The following is a 25,224-nucleotide window of genomic DNA, read 5'->3' on the forward strand; positions in this document are numbered from 1 at the left end:
TCTTTATGCCTCTGCTTTTATTTCTATCATAGAACTGATGATCATCTATTGCTTTTACTTGTTTACATGTTTACTTCCCCTGTTAAACTGAACAGCTTGAGAGTCTGGAGTAGACAAATTCTGTGGAACAATGAGTTAATTCTTTACTTATGAATGAGTACAAAAAATAGAGGACTCAATTCTCCATCTTTTACATTTTTCTTTGTTGGCAATTTCCTTCCTTTCCTATCATTAACTATGTTTCACAGATGAAGCTGATTCTGTCCCTTTACTCTCTACCCCCACCCCCATCCTAGAGAATAATTCTTCCACCAGTATTGTCCCGTTATCTTTTACCTTTCTCTTATGCTTGTGCTGTAGTGGACTTGGTCTTCCCCATCATTAGAACTGATCCTGTTCTCCTATTCCTTTTGTACTAGAATGAATTCATTTGAGTATTTTCAGTCTACTCATTTCAGTTATTGTGTCTTCTACCATGGCAGCATTGCAGTGGCATGGAGCAAGGAGGGTCCCTTTATCTGCTGTTTACAATCCAACAGGGGAAGATACATGTTTCTTATACCCCGAATAATAATCCCAAATGTGTTTTCTCATGGAATCTCTCCTGCATTAGGACTTCGGGTGGTCTCTCACTATTCTGTATCAGACTGACTCTTAGATGAAGGGAACAAAATGTGAAGTTTTGCCAGGAAATAGCATTTCAGACTCAAAGAACAGAAAGAAGCCAGTAATGCTGGAGCTAGATGAGTGAGGGGGAGAGTGGTAAGGCAGGGACTAGACTGTACAGATTTTATAGTCCTTATTAGTGAGTTTAGATTTTATACTAACTGCAGTAGGAAGCCATGGATACTTCTTGCTGGTAAATTAATGGTATTTTGTTTCTGGCTCAGGCATTTGACAGTTCTATCATTTCCGTGATAAAATGTTCTTCCATTTATAAATAACATACTCTAGGAATACAATTATTCTCCTAAGGGATTTATATGTATATTCCACTATGCATAAAATGTACAGTAGTTCTTTTAAGAATTGAGAAAACTAGAATACTAATATACAGTCACTAGCCATGACTTGTTAAAGAACATTAACTATTAATTCCTGTTTTTCCCAATGTATGTTTAGAGATGACATAACACTACTTAGACAAGAGGTCCAAGACCTACAAGCTTCACTTAAGGTAAGAATAAAAATGATTTTATGTGTTTATTTTCAATGTTTCAGATAAAAAAGTCTTAAAATTTACTAATTAAAAGGCATTTTTTCCCTTTAGGAAGAAAAATGGTACTCAGAAGAATGAAAGAAAGAATTAGAAAAGTTTCAAGGGCTACAGCAGCAAGTAATTGCTTTTAAATACTTGAAGTGTGTTTTTAGTTGTTTATTTTCATTGCTGAAAATTAAGCATAATATTTTTTTGTAAGCAGGTGGCCTGATATGAATAACTTCCTAATTTGTTTCTATGTGTTTAATATCCTGCATGTATACCCGTTTTAACATTAATGAATGCAAATGAATATAACCAAAATATGGGAATCTAAGATACAACTCTTTAAAGGTGTTCCACTAAGCATCATTTACCTATGTGTTGGTTTTTTTTTATATCAGGCTACATTATTCTTATTTTCTGACAATATATCTAAATGTTTAAAAAGTATAAATAAGTTCAGACAACAGTGAAACTCTTCAAAGAATTGGTGACAAATTGGAAATCACTAAAATGTCTGTTAGGAGGGAAAGAACTATTAACTGCGGATAGTTTATATTAGTGGAGATTGTTTGAAAGCATGGGAAAGCTCTTGTATTAATGTTAGATTTTAAAAAACTCAATAAAAATTTTTATGTGTCCTTGTACACACACAGATACATATGCTATACAACTTTACAAAAAAAAAATACATGAGGAAAAGAAAAGTCACTGTGGTAACAGAAGCGGTTATTTTTAGTGATTTCGTTTGATATCCTAGATTCTATATATATAAGTATATATATATATTTCATAATCTTTATAGTTTAATATATTTTCTAAGGAAATGTCTTAATCCAATTACGAGTTTTACACTAAAATTATCTTGACTTTTATACGAAAATTACATAAAGAACCCTAGAATAATTTTACCTAATGCATATATAGTTTTCATTTATAAGAATAAAGTGGATACCCTTTGACAGTAGCTTTAATATTTTTATAAAGGAATTAATAATCCTTTTGCACATTATCTTAGCACATTGTGACTCTTAGTCTTTTTGCCTTTTTTATCTTTTCATCAAAAATCGTCATTCGGACTAGAGAAGAAAAACAAATGGATAAAAAGATATGAGTCTTATTACTATTCAGCTTCTGTAATTGAGGATACATTAAAGAGGTTTTTAGTAATCTAAAATACTTATAGTTTACTTACTCATGTTTTATGTAGATGTTATTAACAATAAGAAATGGGCTATATTGTTTTCTGTACCTGAAAACACAGAGGAAATTGTTTCCTCATTTGAGACAACTGTTTTACATTTAATACATTAAATACATCTTCCACAGTGCAATTGCCTTAATAAGAAATTTACCATTGGGGAAAGTGTATTTTAAATATTGATGATTATTAATAGTCAATATGCTTAAATCAATGTGTAGGAAAATAAAAAGTCAGATACACTGTGAGAAGCCTTATTAAACTCTTCTAGATATATATAATTTTTAGAATATGGAAATAATGACCAGGTGGTATATTTTATTCCTAATGCATGTGGTAAATTAAATCTTATGGAATATATTCTTTATTTCTGCTTCTTTTAAAGACAGTTTATGATCCTGAATTAAAAATTTATGTTTTAAAAGCCATTTTTTAGTAGTGATTGCTTCATGGCCTATTTTAGCTTATGAAAATTTTCAAATATTATAGGACTGAATCTTACTTGCTAACTTGAGTATTTGCTTTAGAATCTATATTTATAATTGTAATAATTTATCTTATTTATCTGTTATTGGATTTATGGGATTTAAGATGCCATCTATTGCAAGACCTAAAAATCTAATAATATGTTAACATACAAAAAGTCTTAGAGGAACTGAGCTGTATTTAGATCTTTATGCCAGTCTGCTTAGTGTTACCTTAGTGATCTTGAAGAATGTAAGCAGGCCAAAATTTAATTTTCGTCAAAATCTTGCTACTTACCTGACAGATTGTGGCTTTCAGAGATTTTTTTTTTCACATTGGCAATTGTAACAGCATTGTCTTTTCCTTTTAATGCATTTGTCTTTTGTTTTCATTGAGGAGTCTAAACCTGATGGATTAGTAGCTGATTCACCAGCAGGTAACTTTACTTGAAGCTATTGTTTTTTCCATTTTTATTTTTCGTCTTTCTCATTCTTTCTTATTTCTTTTTCTCTGATGCCTGCTACGTGAATTTGTTTTGTGGATACTTCATGGCTCTAAAACAGTGAAGATTAACAGTCATATTCTAGGCTGAGCAGCATGTTTGTTGCCTGTGAACTTCATAATTTAATCAGTTAACGAAAATCTTAGTGTCTCCTTAGATCATTATATTCTGAAGTTATAAACAAACTTCTGGAATATTACATTAATATGGTTGTTTAGTGAAAATTTAAATCTATATTAAAGAGATGCACTCTTTTTCTCTTGAAATGAAGGAAAGATGAAACTAGCATCTTTGTAATGGACTTTAACTGGAGAAATGCTCAATGAATTAATCAGAATTATATTTTGAGGTTAGCTGTTGTATTTAATGTCCCTCTGATATCTCTTTTCTTTGTTAGAATGAAATAGTAGAAGTTTACTGCATATTTTAGTTGATTATTTTACATAAGGCCTTGATTGTTCTTAAAACATTTCTAATTACATTTCATATTATAGTACATTTTATCAGAGGAGAGAATGTATTCCTTTTTGGTCAGTTGACAGATTTAGGACAATAACTGAAATATGAAATCAAAATAATCTTTAAACAAACATTTATGTCATTTGGGTGTGATGCTGAATATTCCTTTCATTTGTTTTATATGTTTGTAAATTATGACTTTGACCTTAAATGAAACATATGCTTAATTTTTGAAATGTGAAGATACTCTGCTTGTAATTGGATAGTAGACTCATGTTGATTGTCTTTAATTACTACAATGATTAAAATATAAGTAATAACAATTTAGGAAATGTAATTAATATTGTGTTTCAATAGCTACTGTACTTTTTTGTAGAACTACAGTCTTTGGAACGACAATTAGAAGAAGCTCAAACAGAAAATTTTAATAGTAAGCAAATGAAAGACTTATTTGAACAGAAAGCAGCCCAACTTGCCACTGAAATTGCAGGTAAAATGAATCAGAATTTTTTTTTAGCCAATAAATCAGTCTCATTACCTTTTTACCATTGTATGTTTGAGAAATAAACATCGTATTTTAGTGTGATAAAGCATTTGTTAGACTTAATATGGTGATGATTAATGGAATTTAATGGTAAGAGAGTTGCTATAATGATAATAGAGTGCTCTATAAATTGTTTCATTTGTCCTCTCATCTCTGCCTTTCAAAAGACTCACTTTACAGAAGATGAATTTTCTTTTGGGGTATGCTTAAAGATTAACAAGTAACATTTTGAAGAAGTTAAATAATATAGAGTTAGTATTTGTTTATGCTATCAATTACATGTAATTTTTTCAACTACATGCTTTTGGGTAAAATATTATGTATGATTAAGTATACATTAAAATGCTAATTAGTAATTTAGTGTGTGGAATTTACGTAGACAAAGACATTTGATCATTTTAAATTTATCATTTACTGTAATTAGAAGCACAATTTTATTGTATATATTTATAGTTATCTAAGGAATGTGAATTTGAATTAGAGTGATATATATATATATAGATACAGATATAGCTATGTACTGGAATATAATTTATAAAACTGTTCTTCTCTAAAGTTAATGTCATGAAACTAATATTTATGTAACTATCCTTAGTTAGATATAAAGTCAATATATGATGAAGAAAAGAGTCTTCGAGAAGCTGCTGAACAAAAAGTGACACATCTGACAGACCAATTAAATAAAGAGGCGACTGTAATTCAAGATCTGAAGACTGAACTGGTAATTTAGAAACCATTATTAGACTATAAACCTTATTTGAAATTGAAAATTAAAATATGTACTCTGATGAAACTTTTTAGAAATACAGCTTGAGTAAAATGGAGGAAATAAATTCTCCATAGTTTTACCACCTACATATATGATTTTTAAAGTAAAAATTGAAGTTTACAATACATAATTTATGATGTTAACATTCTTATTGTTTCTGTCTTAATATTATCTGTCTTACTTAGTAGTTTTCATATCTGCATCTCTGATCTTACCGTCCTTTGAACTTTGTTTTATAAATCCACCTACTTTTAGGATACTTTTCTAGCTTCGATTTCAGATTGGACAAGTGTAACATCAAGTCATCATATTTCCTCCATAACTATATTTCTGTCACTGGTACTACCCATTTTCAGCACTCTCCCCAGGCTTAACAACCTGGGATCTGTTCTTGCCTCCTTCCTGTCCTTTATTTAGTACTTAATAGATATATGAATAAATGAATCAACTATATTGAACCTGCAGCAGACTCTAATTATGCTTATATTTGCTCCTCCTTCATTTTATTACCAGTTTCCTAAGATAGAAAATGAAAGAATTTAGCATTTATCAAGTGATTGTTATTACCAGTGAGTGTACTTTGCGAAGGAAGGGAAAGCAATTAAAGCACTGAGGACAACTGTGAATTTGCTAGTTTGCACGTTGAGTGGTAATACTATTAAATATGAGGCAGAGCGGGAAAAGGAGAGGACTGTTGAAGGGAAGACATTAGTGTTTGATGTTCGGAATCTAATAATTGACATTAAAGATTATTTTTATTTTGATTTCTTTGTAGTAAAATTATTTTAAAAATATGTTATTTTAGTTTCACTGTAATTTTTAATTGAAATGGAAATGTGTTGCTTCATAGCTTCAGAGACCTGGTATAGAAGATGTTGCTGTGCTAAAGAAAGAACTGGTCCAAGTTCAAACGCTAATGGATAACATGACCTTGGAACGTGAGAAAGAATCTGAAAAACTCAAAGATGAATGCAAAAAGTTACAAACAGAGTATGCTAACTCAGAGGTAAGGAAGTTCACTGCACTTAAATGAGATTATTGTTAACTTGTTTAGTGTATACTGTTGAGTAAAGCCAGGATTTGAGATTTTTTTCTGAAGACCTATCAAACAGTATTTGCCTTTCTTTCATTTGGTCTGAGTAATATTTGTATATAGTCAGTATGGTTTGATAGTATTTTTTATTTTTGTTTTATGAAGCTAGAAACTTAGAGACGAATGTTTGCATTAAAGAGTATTATTCTATTTAACAAATGGTATATTGTGGAGAAATGATATTTAAAGTTAAATTTGCTCCAGGCTAGTTAATAAGTTTTAATTGAATTTACCTAAATTCAGTTTGGGTAAAGGAAGTGTGATTTAATTTTCTTCAATTGTATTACCAATATTTAGAAAAAAATATTCAAGAAAGGCTTATTTTCTAGTAGACTTGTTTTTTGTTTATCAATTATTGAATTATGTGGTTGAAAGGAGTCTTAAAAATCATCCAGTCTAACACTGCATCCAAGAATCCCCTTTATAGCATCTCTGATAAGTGATCTACAACTCTTGCTGGGTGATACATTTCTTCATAAGTCAACCATTCCATTGAGTTGACATTTGTTTCCCTGTAATTTGCATGCACAGGTTCAGTTTTCAGCAATTACACAGAATAAATTGTTCTTTTTTTCCACATGAAATATTTGAAGACTATTCATATTTACTCTGAGTTTTCTGTCTTCCAAGATAAACATTCTCAGTTTCTTCTATTGCTCACGTGACTTTGGCCTGTAAATCCCTTATGTAATTATGTCAGTGTATGACAAGCTCTGGGATATGTAGTAAATATTTCTCTTAAAAATCCTAGCCTTTGTTCTTTTTTTACTGTATTATAGGAGATATTTTATTATAACTACTACTATGTGCAGTTCTTAAGCTCCCTTATGTGATGTGGATGTTTGTTTTACATGTTTTCAGTTTAAAAAGTTAAGTTGTAGTGATATTTTAATTTGCATCTCTTAGAGTTTTTCAGCTTGTGATCTAAAAGCCACTCTACTCATAATTGGTAACATATTAATAAGCCAATGAAGTATAAATATTATAGATAACGTATGTCACTCTTTAGTTTACTTCCTCCTATATCTTATCAATGGGGGAATGGTAAAAGTTTATGGTATAACACATATAGGCATGTGAGAATTTATGATGCTTAACACTTCAGACTTCATGAACCTCAGGTGTAGATTTCCCAAAAGTGATCTTTGTAGCCCAGTGACATTTAATCTCACAACTTTTCAAACAATTTCAGGGAGTTCATGAATTTATCAAAGCCAGATGAAAGCTCCCAATGTATAATTAAGGAGAGTCTGAATCAAAGAATCTCACGAGGAAAAGCCTGATTCAAACAATGCTAAAGTAGAAATACTTGAACCTAGGTGAATCTAGTCATTTATTTCTGTGGTTCAATAAGAATTACTTTTAATTAAATCTGCCTGATTACTAGTATTTCTCAAATACTAGTAAAAAAAAGTTACACTCTTTTGATTAAAAAATTCCTTTAATGTTATTTGAAATTTCAAAATAAGTGTAATAGGGTGACTAAAATTGAATCACAGTAATGGTAGTTTTAGAATACATCTATTTTAATGTGCAATCCTCTTTGACCTTTTCCAACTGAGAATTATGGAGTTATACATACACATCTTATATAAGTAGAGTTTGACCAAAGAGAAGAAACTTACATATTTTGGGAAAAATATATGTGGGAAAATATATCTAAGTAATATTTTACTTAAGGATTACTCTATATGGGACGGTGTAGTTCAGTGGTAGAGTGCATGCTTAGCATGCCTAAGATCCTGGGTTCAATCCTTAGGCCCTCCATTTAAATAAAAAAATAAACCTAATTACCCCCCCCGCAAAAGAATTACTCTAAGTTTAATATGGAGGATTTTTATAAATTTGTTTTTATTCTTGTAGATTAAAATATGTTTATATATAATGAGAATAGGTCATTAGAGATGAGAAAGTTTTAACTAGACATAAAAGATTTGAGGTGAAAGGGTTTAGTATCTTCCCACATTGTCCACCTGTCAACATGGGTGATGAAACAATGATTTGTTTTAATTTAATTTTTTTTTTTTAAATATAGTCAGTTTACAGTGTGGTGTCAAAGTCTGGCATGATGTTCAGTCGTACACATACATACATATGTTCCTTTTCAAATTTTTCATTATAGGTTACTATAAGATACTGAATATAGTTCCCTGTGTTACACAGTATATATTTGTTTATCTATTTTATATGTAGTAGTTAGTATCTGCAAATCTTGAAATCTCAATTTATACCCCTTGGTAATCATAAGTTTGTTTTCTATGTCTCTGGATCTGTGTCTGTTTGGAAACAATGATTTATTTTTTTCTCTAGAAAAGATATTTCTGAGAAAGAAGAAAAGTGGCTTAGAAATCCATTCTTCACATTTTAATTTCTTTTAAGTTTTCCTAAAATGTATCTTTCCAAGTCTTTTGAAATAAATTTTAAAATACAGGGATTTGTTCTTTCAGAGTAATTGTTGATTTAATATTTCAGCATATTTTTAATAAAACAAGGATACTATTTACTCGCTGTTCAGTTAATAAATATGTAGTGATCAAGACCTCAGATTATGCTGAAATATTTTGAATAGCTTTAGGAAATGGTAGCTTGAGAGTCAGAGCAGTATATTGTTATTAGAAACAAACTCTTTTTGAGCACTTAGGTTTTGGACACTATGCTAGGCACTTTAAATATGTGGTTTCATTTGTTTCTTTTATCCCTGTAAGTTAAGTATTAAGTTTGTTTTAACCATGTAAGTTAAGTACTAAGTTTGTTTTATGTGTAGGGAATTTGGGCTCATTGAAGTTAAATAACTCATTCAAGGCCATGTACCTAATATAAAGAAGGTAGCATTAGATCCCAGGTTGTATACAAAGCCCGTGTTCTTTTTGTATCATGTTATCTCCCATTTTAGGTGATCTGATGATTGCCTTGTAAGTAAATTTGTGCTATTAATCTTTACTTAATACTTATTATTATTACTTTTTAAATTTTGACATATTGTATTGAATATAGCTTAAATACCTTTGAGTTGTGTCTCATACCATTTCCATATGAAAAAAATTACCATCTTAATCTTCCATCTCATTTATTTGTTTATAACTCTTTTAGCTTCTGCTTACTCTTTAAATATATGACATGTATTTTATTAATTTATTAAAATTCCATTCTATTTATTCTCAGTTAAACATGCTAATAAATTATAGCACTGAAGGAACTTAATAGAAAAAATTTTTATTTTTTATATTGCTGCTTTAACTGAACCTAAATATTGACATCAGAAACAAAACACATTAAAAGAATTAAAGAAGTGAAAAATGCAGTGGTTTATTTGATATTTCTAGTTTAGGCTGAAGATATATAATCTGGTGTACATTGTTAAATATGTTCCATTACTGTCATTGAAAATATACCTTATGCATTTGTAGACAGTTCATTTTTTTGGTCCAGATATTTTAAAAGGCATATAGAAAAATAACTCATTTTAAAGCATTTAAAAGGGCTTTATAAATAATTAGCTATTCTTTAGATCAGAAATTAAGGCTTTAAAGGTTAATAAAAGTATTATTTCCAAAAATCTGCATTTTTGAAAATATCAAAATGGTAATCAGCTTATTTGGTGTGGTCTTTAATGAAATGATTCTTTAAAAATTTTATTTCTATTCCAAATATACTCATTTGAGTCCTAATTTTTAAAGCTAAAAAGTTTAAAAAGATACGAAATAAGTAATATTACACTCATGCATAGTTATGAAAGAGCATTTGAATATCTTTTAAAAGTATGCTAGTGTAAGAGATCAGAGATTAGTAGTGTGTTTGGACTTTTTATCGTGTGTTCAATGTGTACTTTTGTCAGTCTTGTCTTCCACCTTTCATCCATCATTTTTTTTTTTTTCTGCTTTCTAATGGAGATGCTTAAACTTGAGGTAATGTGTTTTTGGAAGGCTTTGAATAATAGTAATACTTCTAATATAGCACCTTCTTTCATCGTATGGCAAATTTTGTGTTTCAAGGCAATATAAGAACTTCAAAGATATACTCATTTTTGTTTTATTAACCAAGCAAACTTTTAACCATCTTTAAAATAATTATTTGCTAAGAGTAGTAGAATTTGAGCACAATAATTATAATCCTAAAGCACTAGCAGGATGTTTGCTTGAAATATCATTCTTTAATTCTTTTGTAATTTATAGTTTTCTAGTAAAATTTGATGTTAAATTCAATAACATGGCTTCAAGGGAATGCAGGCTATTTTATAGGATCTTATATACTGTTTTCATGGGAACAAATATTTGTTAACTTCTAGGATATAGAGTCACTCATCCCTTTAGTGAGTATTTTTTGAATGCCTGAGTGCCAGCAACTATTTTAGGTGTGGGGAGTACAAGAGTGAATTAAACAGAGTGCCTGCTCTCATAAAGCTTATCTTCCTTTAGCCAAATAATATGTAAGTAAACCAAATCATGATAGAAAGTCGGTTCATGCAAAGTGCTATAAAGAAAAATAAAGCAAGATACAGGCAGTAGTGGGGCTGGAAGTAATATGGGACAGTTTTAGAATGATCAAGGAAGATATCCTCAACGAGGTTACATGGGAAAGAATGAAGTAAGCAAATAGTATGGTGAGTAACTGGGAGCAGCATTCTCAGGAAGAGGGAATGCAAGTGTTACAGCCTCCGGGCACAGATGAGCTTCGCCTGTTAACTAGTAAGGAGTGTCAGTGTGGCTTGAATCTTCTTTGTTTGAATTTCACCATAGTGATAACTAAATAGTGAATGTATTTATTTTCTTTGAAAATTTTGTCTTTCTTCAATCTGTATTTTTTCTTAACTAGAAACATAATACATGATCATTGTAAAAAATTAAAATGACTCATATTGTGCAATGGAGAAAGTGAAAGTTTCCTGTAATTCACTCCCGTTTCTCCTCTTCCACACAACTAAAATGTACCTTTAGGTATATACTCTTCCCACATCTTTCTTTTTTCCCTCTTTGAGTAAATTAAATTTAAAAAAATTCTTGCTTTTATATTTTTAAAAATATGAATTATAATTTTAAAAAATACATATTTAGTGTACAAAGGATACATTATAAAATTATGTATAAGAACATATCTAAAAGCTATAAAAATAACAAAATTGGGATATGTTTTCTTTGTTTAGTTTCTTCTGCATGTTGGAATTTATCAGCAAGATAGACATGTTACATCTTACAGACTTTAAAGTGGAATCAGGGTATTTTAATGAAATATACTCAAAATTTGCACTTTAGTACATACTGTTTATTATTTCTGTTTATTATGTGCGAGATACTCTAGTCATTCCTTTGATAGGATATTTACAAGTAGGGATTTAAATATAATTTCTTTTCTTGTGTGATAAGTAGGCATTTGTGTTACATGATTAAAACATAGTAATTTGAAATAGCCAGGTTGTTTTAATGTTTTTATTAATATCCATAGTGTTGCTAATAGAAAATGATTCTGAGATTCAGAGTTGTTAGATACAGCAATTTGAAGTAAACTCTTAATACCTATAACCATGTGAAGGATGCATGACCATTTTAAGACAGAAGGTGTTAGGATATACTTTAAATTGAACACAGTTAAAAAGACATGAATATTTAAACATTCCCTTTTTTGAAATATATGATATATATATATATATATTTTTTTATACATATATTTTCCATAAAAGGTAAGGCCATGAACATATCTCAGACATGCTGCCATTCCCCAAAACATTTTCAGACCTCTTTTAGTTGACTTTAAACCAGTTGGGAAAACACTCAGAAAACTAGTTTCATTAATTTATGGTTATTAAATAAGATAAACCCAAGTGTTTGATCATTCAGTTCACCTACCTTGTTTACTAGTTTGTTTCTAAAACTTATATATTCATCCATTTATAGTGGATTTGGTTTTGTCACTAGTGAGAATCTTTAAAAAGAAAAAAGGTGCCATGCATTCTGGAAGGGTTTCCAAAAGAAATAGCAAAAGATCTTTTGGCATTATTTTTATAATAAATTAGTAGCCTTCTAAGGTTTCCCCCTTGATGATGAAAGTACTCATTTGTAATATATAATATAGTAACTGCTGATGTATTTGTTAAAATTTTTAAAAAAGTTTACCATATTCATATTATAAAGTTTATTTACTAACAATGTAAACAATGAATTAGAAATACAAAGTTCTTTTCAGTTGTAGGAAACCATACTTTAAAAACAGTACTTAGTCTCTGTAGTGGTTAAAACTTTCATGTATAGAAAGTTTGTATTTCCAAGATCTTTGCTTATCTTCCTCTTATATTATTTACTAAATGATCAAATCATTGTTTCAATAATAGACATTAATTTTATTTAAAAATGTTAAAATGTATTAAAGCAAATTCATGTCCAGCTATTATCCATGATCATAGTGTGATCCAGGTTAGTGAAACTACATATAATTTCTGTTTGATAACTTCTATAGACAGGTACTTTCAATTACAGTGAAAAAGATGATTCACCACCTTTAAAGGTGTTTCTGTGTTGGTTGTTTGCATTTAACGTGATTTTGAAGTAAAAAGAAAAGGCTATGCTATAGAAGTTGGGAGAAAATACAGGCATGACTTGCATATCCTTTTTAAATTCAGGATTAAAGTATAGAATTTAAAGCCAGTAAATTCAAGTTTGCAGTTTGATGCTTACTTCAGACACATAAAATAGGATGTCAACTTTTCACTTACTGTATTATTAAATAAAGTTGTTCATTTTGGATAAATTTTAAAAATTAATTTTCAGTCAAAGAAGTTGTGGGGTGGCAGTAGAGGGTGGTAAGATAAAGAACCAAGTTGAAATTTCTAAGGATTATTTCAATTTAACAACAACAATGACAAAAATCTATGGAATCTTAAAACCTCTGGATGCTTTCATTTCCTTTTTCATTTTAGTTTGCTCTAATTTTTTCTTTTCTTTTTTTTCTTTTTAGGCCACAGTAAGCCAGCTGAGAAGTGAACTTGCCAAACGCCCCCAGGAAGTTGCTGTATATGTGCAGGAACTACAGAAACTTAAAAGTTCAGTTAATGAATTAACACAAAAAAATCAGGTGAGAATTTAAAAACTATATATAATGGGGAAGTGATTTTGTATATCTTAAATTTTAATCTTGTGTATGTTATTTATATATTGGCACAGTACAGTGGGAGTTAAGTTTTTTGTTGTTTTTTTTTTTTTAATGTTACGTACATTCACACTGTTACGCAACCTGTCTCCAGAACTCTTTTCATCTTGGAAAACTAAAACTATACTCATTAAACAGTATTAAACAATTCCCCATTCACTGTCTCCCCTGACCCAAACCTTTTTTACTTTCTATATCTATGAATTTACTATTCTAAGTAACTCATATGAGTGGAATCACAGTATTTGTCTTTTTGTGCCTAGTTTAGTTCACATGGGATAATGTCCTCAAGGTTCATCCATGTTGTAGCCTGTGTCAGATTCTCCTACCTTTTTAAGGATAAATAATATTACATTGTACGTGTGTTATCATATTATCTATTCATCTGTTGATGGATACTTGGATTGCTTCCTTCTTTGGGCTATTGTGAATAGCGCTGCTTTGAACATGGGTATACAAATATCTGTTTGAGACCCTGCTTTCAGTTCTTTTGGGTATATACCCAGAAGTGGAATTGCTGGATCAGATGGTAATTGTTTTCAATTTTTTGAGGATTTCACCGTACTGTTTTCTATAGTGGCTGTATCCTTTTAAATTCCTATCAGCAGTGTACAAGGATTCAACAGTTTCTCCATATCCTTGCCAAAATTTGTTATTTTCTGTGTTTGTTTTTGTTTTTGTTTTTTTTATAGTAGCCATCTTAATGAGTGTTAAGGTGATATCTCATCATGGTTGATTTGCATTTCCCTAGTGATTAGGTTGATGAGCATCTTTTCATATGCTTGTTGGCCATATAATTTTAGTTGGGTTGTTTGTGTTTTTGTTGAGTTGTAGGAGTCCTTTATATGCTTTCGATATTAATCCCTTATTGGATACATGATTTTGCAAATATTTTCTCTCATTCTTTAGGTTGCCTTTTCACTCTGTTCATTGTGTCTTTTTGTAAAGGAAAAACACTCCTGTGTGTCTCCTCTACTCTCAGTACTGTACTTCAACTTCACATCTGACATCAGATGTGTGGGTGTTCTGTATATCAACAATTCTGCGACACCAGCTGGGTGTCTGACAGTTTAACTCAATTCTTACACTATTTACCTGGAGCTGGCATCAGATTAAGGGTGCAGTCCCACCAGACTGTGCCTGAACACCCGTACCTTCCCCACACCCCAATTCAGACACCAGTTCAAAGTCCATCTTGTTACTTGTACTTCTGAGCAACTGGCTATAAATGGGAGGTTCCCAGGCCTCTGCCTCTGGTTCAATTAATTTGCTAGAGTGACTCACAGAACTTGGGAAAACATTTTACTTATTACATGACTGGTTTGTTATAAATGACTATAACTCAAGAACAGCCAGATGGAAGAGATGCATAGGGCAAGATACGTGGGAAAGTATATGAAGCTTCCATGCTTTCTCTGGGAGCTCTCCACACGTTCATCAACCTGAAATCTCTCACATTTCTTTCCTTCTTTACATAGGCACAGATGATCAAATCACTGGCCATTGGTGATTAAATCAACCTTTAGCCCCCTCTTCTCTCCCTGGGGAGCAGGTAGGGCTAAAAGTTCAACCCTTCCTTCAAGTTTGGTGCCCCTAGCACCCGCCCCCATCCTTAGAGCTTTCTAAAGAATCACCTCATTATTAAAAACTCATAGGTGGCTGAAGGGGGCTTGTTATGAATAGCAAAGGATATCTTTATTACTCTTATCACATAGGAAATTCCTAGGGTTTTAGGAGCCCAGTTCCAGAAATGGGGACCAGGACCAAATGTATATTTTACAGTATCACACCTTGGATGCACAGAAGTTTTAGATCTAATCCAATTTGTCTGTTTTTACTTTTCTTGCCATGTTTTTGGTGTCATATCCAAGAAATCATTGCCAAATTTTGTCATGAAGCTTTTCACCTGTTTTCTTCTAATAGTTTTGTAGTTTTAGATCTTTGATCCATTTTGGAAAAATTTTTTACAGCATAAGGTAAGGGTTCAGTTTCTTTCTTTTGTATTTGGATATCCAGTGTTCCTAGCACCAGTTGTTGAAAGGACTGTCCTTTTTTCTATTGAATGGTCTTGGCACCCTTGTTGAAAATCATTTGACCATGTGTGAGTATTTATTTCTGGGTTCTCTATTCTTATTCTGTTGGTTTAGATGTCTTTTTAAATGTCAGTACCACATTGTTTTGACTACTGTAGCTTTCAATAAGTTTTGAAATCAGGAAGTGTGAGACCTCCAACTTTGTTCTTATTCTGTATTTTTTTGTAATGTTAATATTTTCCACTTTGTTTCTTTAAAGATGAGCAACAGATAATATTTAGTTTGGAGGCAGGGCAGGCATGGTATTAATACTTTTTCCCCCCATGTCTTTACTTTTTTGTTGGTGGAATAATAGGGAGTTATTAAATCTTTTTACTCAAAGGTATGGTGAATTTGTTGGCTTTGCTTTAAATAACTTGAACCTAGTATTCTGATGAAATATAACAAGGAAAAATCAAGACAGAAAGTAACATGGTAGAAGGGAAAAAGAGATGAGAATAATTGGTTGTAAATAGTAAGCTTCTTGTCACAGCCAGGTGAATGAACTTGGGAGCACATCCTCCAAGTCTTGTCAAGTTTTCAGAGACTATAGTTCTGGCCCATGGCTTACTATAGTCTAAGAGAGACCTTGAGGTGGAACCATCCAGCTAAGCTGTTTCTGAATTCCCTGACCCTCAGAAAATGTGTGAGATAATAGATAAAATTTACAGCTCCTAAGTTTTGGGGTGTTTGTTGCTTGTGCCCTTGCACAGTATTTCTCAAACTTTTTGATCTCAAGACTGCTTTATATTCTCAAAAGTGTCATGAACCCCAAAGAGCTTTTATTTATTTATTTTTTTGGTTGCATCTATGGACAGTTATGTCAGAAATTAAAATAAACTAAAAATATATGTTCATTATTTTATTTAGAAAACAGTAACCATTAAATATTAACATAAATACCATTTCTTATTAAAAATGTCTATTTTCCAATATAAAAAATAGTGGTAGTTTACATTTTTTCAGTCCTCTTTAATGTCTAGCTAATACAGGACAGATGGATTCTTCTATCTGCTTTTACCTTTAATCTGTTGTGATATGGTTGAAGTGTGCATAGAAAACTTAGTTTTACACAGATGTAGTTGGAAAAGGGAGGACTAAATAGCCTTTTCAGATAATTGTAGCTATTTTTATTTGATATTGTACTGAAATTAGATAAGGTATAGTTTCTCAAAAGTTAGTTGCAGTGTAGATTCTGAAACCATATCAATGCAGTTTTTGTACTTTGTAACACTGAAATTCACTCCTCTGTCTTGCCTTTTGAATAGATCTTTCCTATGCATGATTTTTATAACATAATGCATTAGTCATGTGAAAAATACTGGTTCACTGAGTTATGCAGATTTCCCAGATATTGAACAGTTCACTGTACAGTATAAAACAAGTCATATTTGTCAACATCACCATCAATCTCAGTACAGGCTTTAAGCATAAGGAAGTGTCAAGCTCGTGGTGGTAGATACAAGTTTTCCAAAATTCTAAGCTTCATCTTGAAGCTTCAGTTTTATCATTGGCAACCAACGGGATCACTTCTATTCTTTGACATGACAGATTCTCTTCCTACCCAAGTCTGAATAATGATAGTTCGTCCGTGATTCTTTCCAGTTGAAATAGCGTTTCAAGGAAAAAAGCAACTAGCTCAATTGCATAAATGCTTTTCTATGTGACAATTACATTATTCTTTGGTATGCAGCCAAAGTGATCCATATATACTTCCTATTTTTTCACACAGTTTTTCTTTTTTCTTGTTACAAGTACTGCAGCTATGAACTTTCACCATAAATCTCATGCATTTGTGCAGGAATTAAATTGTTATGTACTCTCATGTGAAATTGCTGGGCTACTGGCTACATACATACTCATATTTACTAGGTGATCCCAAACTGTTTTCCAAAGTAATTATACTAGTTTACCATTTTCTATTTCTCCATCAACACTTGGTGCTGACTGATTTTTAAAATTTAATCTTTTTATGGCTGATAAAAACCTCCCTGCCTCCCTGTCCCTCCTTTTTTCTCCTGTCAAACTCTATGTAGAAAACATCTACATACACTTTAGTTTTATCTTTGTCCCTCAATTTGATTTTTAATTTCTTTTGAGATTAGAGTTGACCTTCTGCCTCTTGGAAGTTGGCCAGATGTGTACATGCAGCAGATGTTTATGATCAGTGTAGTTTGTTACGTATTTCTGAAACATCAAACCGTTAATATTTATGAAACAAACATCATATATATATTATATATATATATATTCACACATGCCTACATACGTGCACACACACTGTTAAAGGAAGTACTCTGTCTATTTTATGAGCACTACAGGGAATCAAGATGGTTTAGTGTGGTAAAAATGGAATTTTTTATTAGGGGATAAGAGGATTTTCTACTAATCTTAATAATCTTTACAGAAGTGTAATACTTGACAATTTTTTTTCAAAGTGTTTTCCTGCTTAGGATTTTTTTCACCAGTTAGAGCAGGAGCAAGCAGAGAGGTGCATCTATCTATCGCTCGCTCTCTCTCTTTTTTTTTTTTTTTTTTTGAATTTTTGCCTTCTGCCTCCCTCGCCACTCCTCACCCTTTGTCCTTGATAAATCATAATTGTTGACAGTGGTGATATCCAAGTGTTGTAAATTTGGAAATCTCTATGCTTGGTCTTTTGAAGGCTATTACATGAAATGCCTTGGCAGCTTTTGTGGGTCATAGGCAGCATCAGGGTGGATAGATTACATTTTAAAATATAATGAATGGGAAAAATAGTTGCTTTTATGTTAATGTCAAGTTCTCAGCATTAAGCCAGTGTTTTTTTAATTACTGACTTGGAAAACTTAAAAACGAGAGGAATATTGAGGGAGCCTCCTTCTTAGTTTCTAGTAAGAATCATATTCTGACATTTAAACAATTCTGCAGCTTAGTTTAACTATTTCTGTATGATTCTGAACAAAATCGTATGTTTATTTAAAGCTACTAATGTGATTAACATGGGTCACTGTAAGAGACTGACTGTTTTCTGGGTTACACCTCTTATCCATTTTCCATTCTTCGTTGCTCTCCACTTTCCAGCGGTCCCAGTATTAAGGTGCTCATAGGCCAGAGCGAGAGCCAGATGTGGCAAGTAGTTGTATCGCTGTGTATTACCACTGTGTTGCCAAGTGGTATACTGACATGAACAGAATAGTACAGTGGTCAAAAGCCCGTTTAAATCTCAGCTTTGCCACTAACTGGTTGTGACACACAACCTCTTAAAGTGTGTTTCCTCTTCTGCTAAGAAGTACTGTTATATCCATTTGCCTCTTAGGATTGATGTGAGTATTGAATACATTAATAGATGTTAAAGTGCTTAGACTAGTGTCTGGCTTTTAGAAAGCACCTCAATGAATATTTGTTGTCACTGTTTTTATTTGGAAGTGTTGTGATGCCGAGTTGGATCAAGACCACGGTGGATGTTTTCCTATCTTACTGACTAGTAAATCAGGAAAGGCGTTTGTAGAAGACAACTTTATTTAGCTTAGTCTTTAGGGATGCTAAGGAGCGTATCATGTGGCAGAGGGGTTAATGGCATTTCATTTTAGAGATAGATATATCTATAAAAGGCATGGGAACATGTAAGAGCACAAAATACAAGATGTTGGAGAGCTACAAATAGTTAATTTGTTCTTTCTCACAAAGCTGTTTTGAGGAACAAATGAGATCCCTGAAACTACTGTGTAAGCTCTCAAGCTATAAAAAATACCATTCTTTTTGCATTTCTTCTCATTACCTGGCTAGTAACAAGTGGATAATAGAGCCTAATACAGGGAAATTGTCTCTGTAAGAAAATATGTTGAAAGAACAATTGGTGAGGAAATCAAAAGAGGACTGGACATTCAGAAGGAAAGACTTTTGCCTACTCAAATGATAATTGTTATAAACCAATCTTAACATTCGTTTTATATTTTAAATTTGAATAGTATAAGTTTGGAGGAGCATGAATTGACTCACTGAGTGTCTGAATTGTGTTGTGGAAAGTTTATTGGACTTAGAATCATAATACGTGACTCTGCCACCTGGCCAAGTCATATCAAGCTTTTGACTTTAGCTTCTTCATCCATACAATGGGGATGATAATGTCTATCTCATTTTTTGTTGTAAGGATTGATATAGAGAAGAGAATGTGCAATTATTGATTTCCTTAATGGATTCTACTGCATTAAAAAATCAATCTTCAAAAACCATGTTTTCACTATACTTTTTGCTTCAGATTCTATAGGAAGATGATAATGAGAATGAAAAGTTTGTCATACTAAATTCAGTTAGCCTTTTGCATGTAAAAATTACATCATGTGAGTGTATTAGTTTCTTTTAAAAAGAAAGTAAGTGATTTAGGTTCTTTTAAAATTTAATTAGCTCTCATCTGTGCAGTAAAGCAGGAAGATTTTGATTAATTTTTTAGGCAAGTGAGTTTTAAACAGTCAATGGTTGTTATGTATTTTTTGCTTCTTAAAGAGCGGAGCTGTCTGAGGGATTATATGTAGAACTAGTGGGATTACTTGGTTACTTTAAGCCTATGGGGAAGAAGACTTACTACCTCATTACTAGCCTTAATTTTAGTAGCATTAAAAAAAATTATATCCCACCCAAGTTCTCAGTATTAGTGTGGTTGCATTCATAAAATTTAGTAACTTGGACTTTTCTTCAAAAAGATACAAGATATCTATAATGATCAACGAATAGATTTAGCTTACGAATTCTAAAATAAATGTTATCTTCTTAAAAGTAGAAAATTATGTCAAGAAAGATGTGGAGTTACTAACAAGACACAAATGTTTATATAAAAAAAGAATTTTCCTAATATACAGATTGACTCAAAATTACTATTTTTTTCTCTAGTCTTTTGGCTCTGTCTCTTTTTTTCTGTTTCTGTTGGTTGGTCAAGACACATCTCTGCTAATTTTGCCCAGAATTTATGGTTGTTCTTTTTACTTTGTCTCCCATCTTCTCTTTGTTATATATATACTTATATCATCTTTCTGACATTGCTTTTTCTATAGTATATTCCTACTTGGTAATTTATATTAACGAACTTCTCAGACGGGTGTTCAAGAATCATTACTGCTGCCTGCTTTTCCCACTTTGGTACCTAGACTTATTACTCCCCTCGAGGTAATAAATAGCATTTGTTATTTTCCCTCATGCAACTTGTTTGTTCCTTTGTGACTTTATCTATTTATGTCTTCTTGTATAGAGCAGATAGCATGAGTCATGTCTACCTATTGCTTAACTCCTCTCACCACTTTACCAAGTTAAAAGTTTATTTTCATGTGATTTTTAACTTACTAGTTAGTCCCACTCAACTTTACTCATTTTATTTAAGACTATATACTCAAGAAATTTAACACAGCTTTTCTATTAATCCATTTTTGCCTATGCATTATGTTTCAACTTTGTTAGAAAAGTTTTTTTTTTTGATATGTGTGTTTCATTTAGATTAGTCTGTTTAAAGGTCAGAGGCTTTGCTAGTCCTCCACTACATCTGTAGTATCCCCTTCTAGCACACTGCATATAAAAAGTGAGCATTATAAATGTCCATGATTGACTCATCAGGTGCTCACCGTGGCTTCTTATCCTGGCTATCTTTGTTACAGAATTGAGTTAAAATTCTGATCCATACCTTATGTGTACATATGATGACTTAAAAATGTTCAATATTAATTGTAACAACCCCACTAAGACCAGACTTTGACATTTGATTAGGCTGACTGATCCAGATCTTTGATTGGAGGTGTCAGTTTTTATACTTTATACTTGATAGTACTGAGTAAAATAACAAAACATGAGATAGGTTAGTGAAATTTTTAGATCACTGTTTTTACATACCTAGAAAGAACTCTGAATTACTCCTAAAAATAGTGTTTGTTAAGAAGAGCAAAAACTAGGAATCAGTAGAATCAGGCATACTACAGCAGTGAATGGTATTGTTAAGCTAAAACTCTTACCAACTATGAAATTGTAAAGCCAGAAATCAGAATTGCTGTAGTATATTGTTATGTAAAACAATTTTTGATGATAGAGGAGTAGTTTTAATTTTTAACTCAAATGAGAGAATGTAAATATTTTGCATACCTTAAAGAGTCTAGTTAGTAGATTTTAGTGTTTTCATTTTATGTCAAAATTTTGTTAGTAGTTCTTATTACACTAGTACTAAGAGCTTAGTCAAGTGGACCAATAATAAAATCATAAGTTAGTATGTAATGATTTAATTCTTGGTTGGATATTTTCACTGTTTTTATATTGTAATAATGACTAAAACATTTAGTACGAAATGATACTGCTCTAAAGATTGTTTGAATAATTAGAATAATTGAAAGTATTAGGAAAAGAAATACATTGTTAAATTGATATTTCAGGACTTGACTGAAAAGTTGCAGAAGAAAGAACTGGACTATACTCAGAGGAGAAACACAATGAAGAATGTGTGAGTAAAAAGAATATACAAGCAAGCCTTCCTCAGAAAGACTTAGATTATCAACAGCTTCAGTCAAGGTTATCTGCATCTGAAACGTCTCTGCAGAGAATACAGGCAGAACTAGGTGAAAAGGGAGAAGCTACTCAAAAGCTCAAGGAAGAACTGTCAGAAGTGGAGACCAAGTACCAGCATCTTAAGGCAGAATTTAAATAAACTTTTAATGAACGTTCGTTCATCTAGCACAAAGGGAATGGGTTGCGTCCCGTCCCAAAGGTGGAGACCCCTTTCTTTGCGCTCCTGCACTCTGTCTGTCCCTGTCCCTCCTGGACACTCTGTGGAGTCCCATCCCTTAGGTGGGTGTCTCCATTTGTTTACCCGCTGCAATAAGTCCCTGTCCCTCCTGGACTGTCTGTGGTTTCCCATGCCTGAGGTGTGGTCTCCCCTTCATTGACCCCCTGAAGTCTGTCTGTCCCTGTCCTCTTTGACCCTCTGTGGAGTCCCGTCCCTGAGGTGGGGTCTCCCCTTCATTGCCCCCCTGCATTCTGTCTATCCCTGTCCCTCCTGCATCCTGTGTGGCGTCCCATCCCTGAGGGGGAGTCTCCCTTTCACTGCCCCCCTGCTCTCTGTCTGTCCCTGTCCCTACTGGACCCTCTGTGGGGTCACTGAGGTTGGGTCTCCCCTTCATTGCCCCCCTGCACTCTGTCTGTCCCTAACCTCCTGGACCGTCTGTGGGGTCCTGTCCCTGAGTTGGGGTCTCCTCTTCATTGCCCCCCTGCACACCATCAGTCCCTGTCCCTCCAGGACTGTCTCTGGTTTCCCATCCCTGAGGTGGGGTCTCCCCTTCATTGCACCCCTGAACTCTGTCCCTGTCCCTCCTGGATCCTTTGTGGGGTCCCATCCCTGAGGTGGGGTCTCCCCTTCATTGCCCCCCTGCACTGTCTGTCCCTGTCACTCCTCGACCCTTTGTGGGGTCTCTGAGTTGGGGTCTCCCCTTCATTGTCTCTGTGCACTCCATCTATCCCTGCACCTCCTGTACACTCTGTGGAGTCCTGTCCCTGAGGTGAGGGTCTCCCTTTCATTGCCCCAATGCACTCTGTCTGTCCCTGTCCCTACTGGACCCTCTGTGGAGTCGAATCCTAATTGTGGGTTCTCCCCTTCGTTATCCCATTGCACTCTGTCTGTCCCTGACCTCCTGGACCCTCTGTGGGGTCTCTGAGTTGGAGTCTCCCCTTCATTGCCCCCATTAACTCTGTCTGTCCCTGTCTCCCTTTCATTTCCGCCCTGCACTGTATGTCCCTGTCCGTCCTAGACCCTCTGTGGGGTCCCTGAGGTGGGGTCTCCCCTTCATTTCCCCCTTGCACTCTGTCCCTGTCCCTCATGGACTGTCTGTAGTTTCCCATCCCTGAGGTGGTGTCTCCCCTTCATTTCCCCCCCTGCACTCTATCTGTCCCTGTCCCTCCTGGACCCTCTGTGGGGACCCAGAGTTGGGGTCTCCCCTTCATTGCCCCCCTGCACTCTGTATGTCCCTGTCCCTCCTGGACCCTCTGTGGGGTCCCATCCCTGAGTTTGGGGTCTCCCTTTCATTGCCCCCCTGCACTCTCTGTGTCCCTGTCCTCCTGGAACACTCAGGGGTCCCTTCCATGAGGTGGGGTCTCCCCTTCATTGCCCCCCTGTTTCTGTCTGTCCGTGTCCCTCCTGGACCCTCTGTGGGGACCCATCCCTGAGGTGGGATCTCCCCTTCATTGCACCCCTGCACTCTGTCTGTCCCTGTCCCTCCTGGTCCCTCTGTGGGGTCCCAGAGGTGGGGTCTCCCCTTCTTTGCCCCACTGCACTCTGTCCGTGTCCTCCTCAACCTTCTGTGGGGTTCCCATCCCTGAGATGCGGTCTCCCCTTCATTGCCCCCCTGCACTGTCTGTCCCAGTCCCTCCTGAACACTCTGTGGGGTCAGATCCCTGAGATTGGGGTCTCCCCTTCATTGCCCCCCTGCACTCTGACTGTCCCTGTCCCTTCTGCACCCTCTTGGGGTCCCTGAGGTGGGCTCTCCCCTTCCTTGTCCCCCTGCACTCTGTTTGTCCCTGTCCTCCTAGACACTCTGTGGGGTCCCGTCCCTGAGGTGGGGTCTCCCCTTCATTGCCTGCCTGCACTGTGTGTCCCTGTCCTCCTGAACCCTCTGTGGGGTCCCGTTCCTGAGGTGGGTGTCTCCCTTTCATTGCCCCCTTAAACTCTGTCTGTCCATGTCCTCCTTGACCCTCTGTAGGTTCCCATCCCTGAGGTGGGGTCTCCCCTTCGTTGCCCCCCTGCACTCTGTGTTTCCCTGTCCCTCCTCGACCCTCTGTGGCCTCCTCCGCTTCCTCAAATAGGTAGATAGTTAGATAGACAAAGTAACCCCCTCCTTCAACAGACAGAAAAATAAAAAGAAACACGAGCCTACTCCTATGCCTCATCTAGATACATAGACAGATATATAGATAGAGAGAGTGAGAGATACATAGATAGGCAGGCAAGGAGACTGACATGCTAGGCTCCTCCTCCTCCGTTAGATAAACAGACACACACATAGACTACCCTCTCCCTTCCTCCAATAGATAGGCAGTCAGGCAGGCAGTCAGACAGACAGACACACTGACACACTAGAGGCAGGGTGCGGTCTGGGGACGGGGTCGGCGTCACCGACAGGGGACACGGGTGCCCATGACGAGCCAGAGGATTTTCTCCAATGTCCCTAGCGGCCTGGCCTGGGGGCGATCTCCGCTCCCCCAGGTTCGCCAGACTGAAGCCTTTGAGGTCAGCCTGCTCCTGGGAGCGGGCGTGGTGCTGTCGGGGGAAGAGGTCAGCCGCAGAGGCGGAGGCAGCCCAGCAGCAAAGGGGGATCCCTCGGCGAGTTGCTCTTTTTCTTCCCATCTACCCGTCTCCTGGCCTCAGGGTGGCCTCTGCTACCCCAGATTTAATTCTCCTTGTCAGCCAGGTACTGGGAGGCAGTCGAGGTGAGCTCAGGGGACAGGGACGTCGCAGGGAGCAGACTGCTTCGAGGGAGCCGATCAGTTTGCTCCCATCTCCACAAGGGCCTGGCCTAGGGGCGGCCTTTCCTGCCCCAGGTTCCTGGTATGCATGTTTGCAGGTCAGCCTGTGCCCGGGAGGAGGGCTCGCTGCGCTCATGGGCAGCCCCACCGACCCAGTGTACTTCTTCCCATGGTACTCAGTCACTACTTCTCCCTATGCTTTATTTCTATTTTAAAATAACTTACTGAGATATAAGTGATATTTAACAATGCACATATTTAAAGGGTACAGTTGGACAGCTTTTGACATAGGAATAGACTCGGAAAACCGTCACCACAA

The 25,224-nt window shown here is 34.8% G+C and overlaps 1 protein-coding gene across 1 annotated transcript in view; it reads left to right on the forward strand.

Annotated features, from left to right (window-relative positions):
- LOC141575406 (early endosome antigen 1-like) overlaps positions 1 to 22,534 on the forward strand; it is a 63,241-nt gene extending 40,707 nt beyond the window's left edge. Inside the window, 8 exon segments of the mRNA XM_074354471.1 lie at positions 1,123 to 1,177; positions 1,271 to 1,336; positions 3,264 to 3,303; positions 4,205 to 4,318; positions 4,972 to 5,093; positions 5,992 to 6,147; positions 13,180 to 13,296; positions 21,827 to 22,534. Coding sequence (XP_074210572.1) covers positions 1,123 to 1,177; positions 1,271 to 1,336; positions 3,264 to 3,303; positions 4,205 to 4,318; positions 4,972 to 5,093; positions 5,992 to 6,147; positions 13,180 to 13,296; positions 21,827 to 21,898 — 742 coding nt within the window. The 3' untranslated portion in view covers positions 21,899 to 22,534.
- The last annotated feature ends 2,690 nt before the right edge of the window (positions 22,535 to 25,224 follow it).

The sequence above is a fragment of the Camelus bactrianus genome, chromosome 28 (genome assembly GCF_048773025.1).
Source record: "Camelus bactrianus isolate YW-2024 breed Bactrian camel chromosome 28, ASM4877302v1, whole genome shotgun sequence".
In the NCBI taxonomy this organism is placed as follows: domain Eukaryota; kingdom Metazoa; phylum Chordata; class Mammalia; order Artiodactyla; family Camelidae; genus Camelus; species Camelus bactrianus.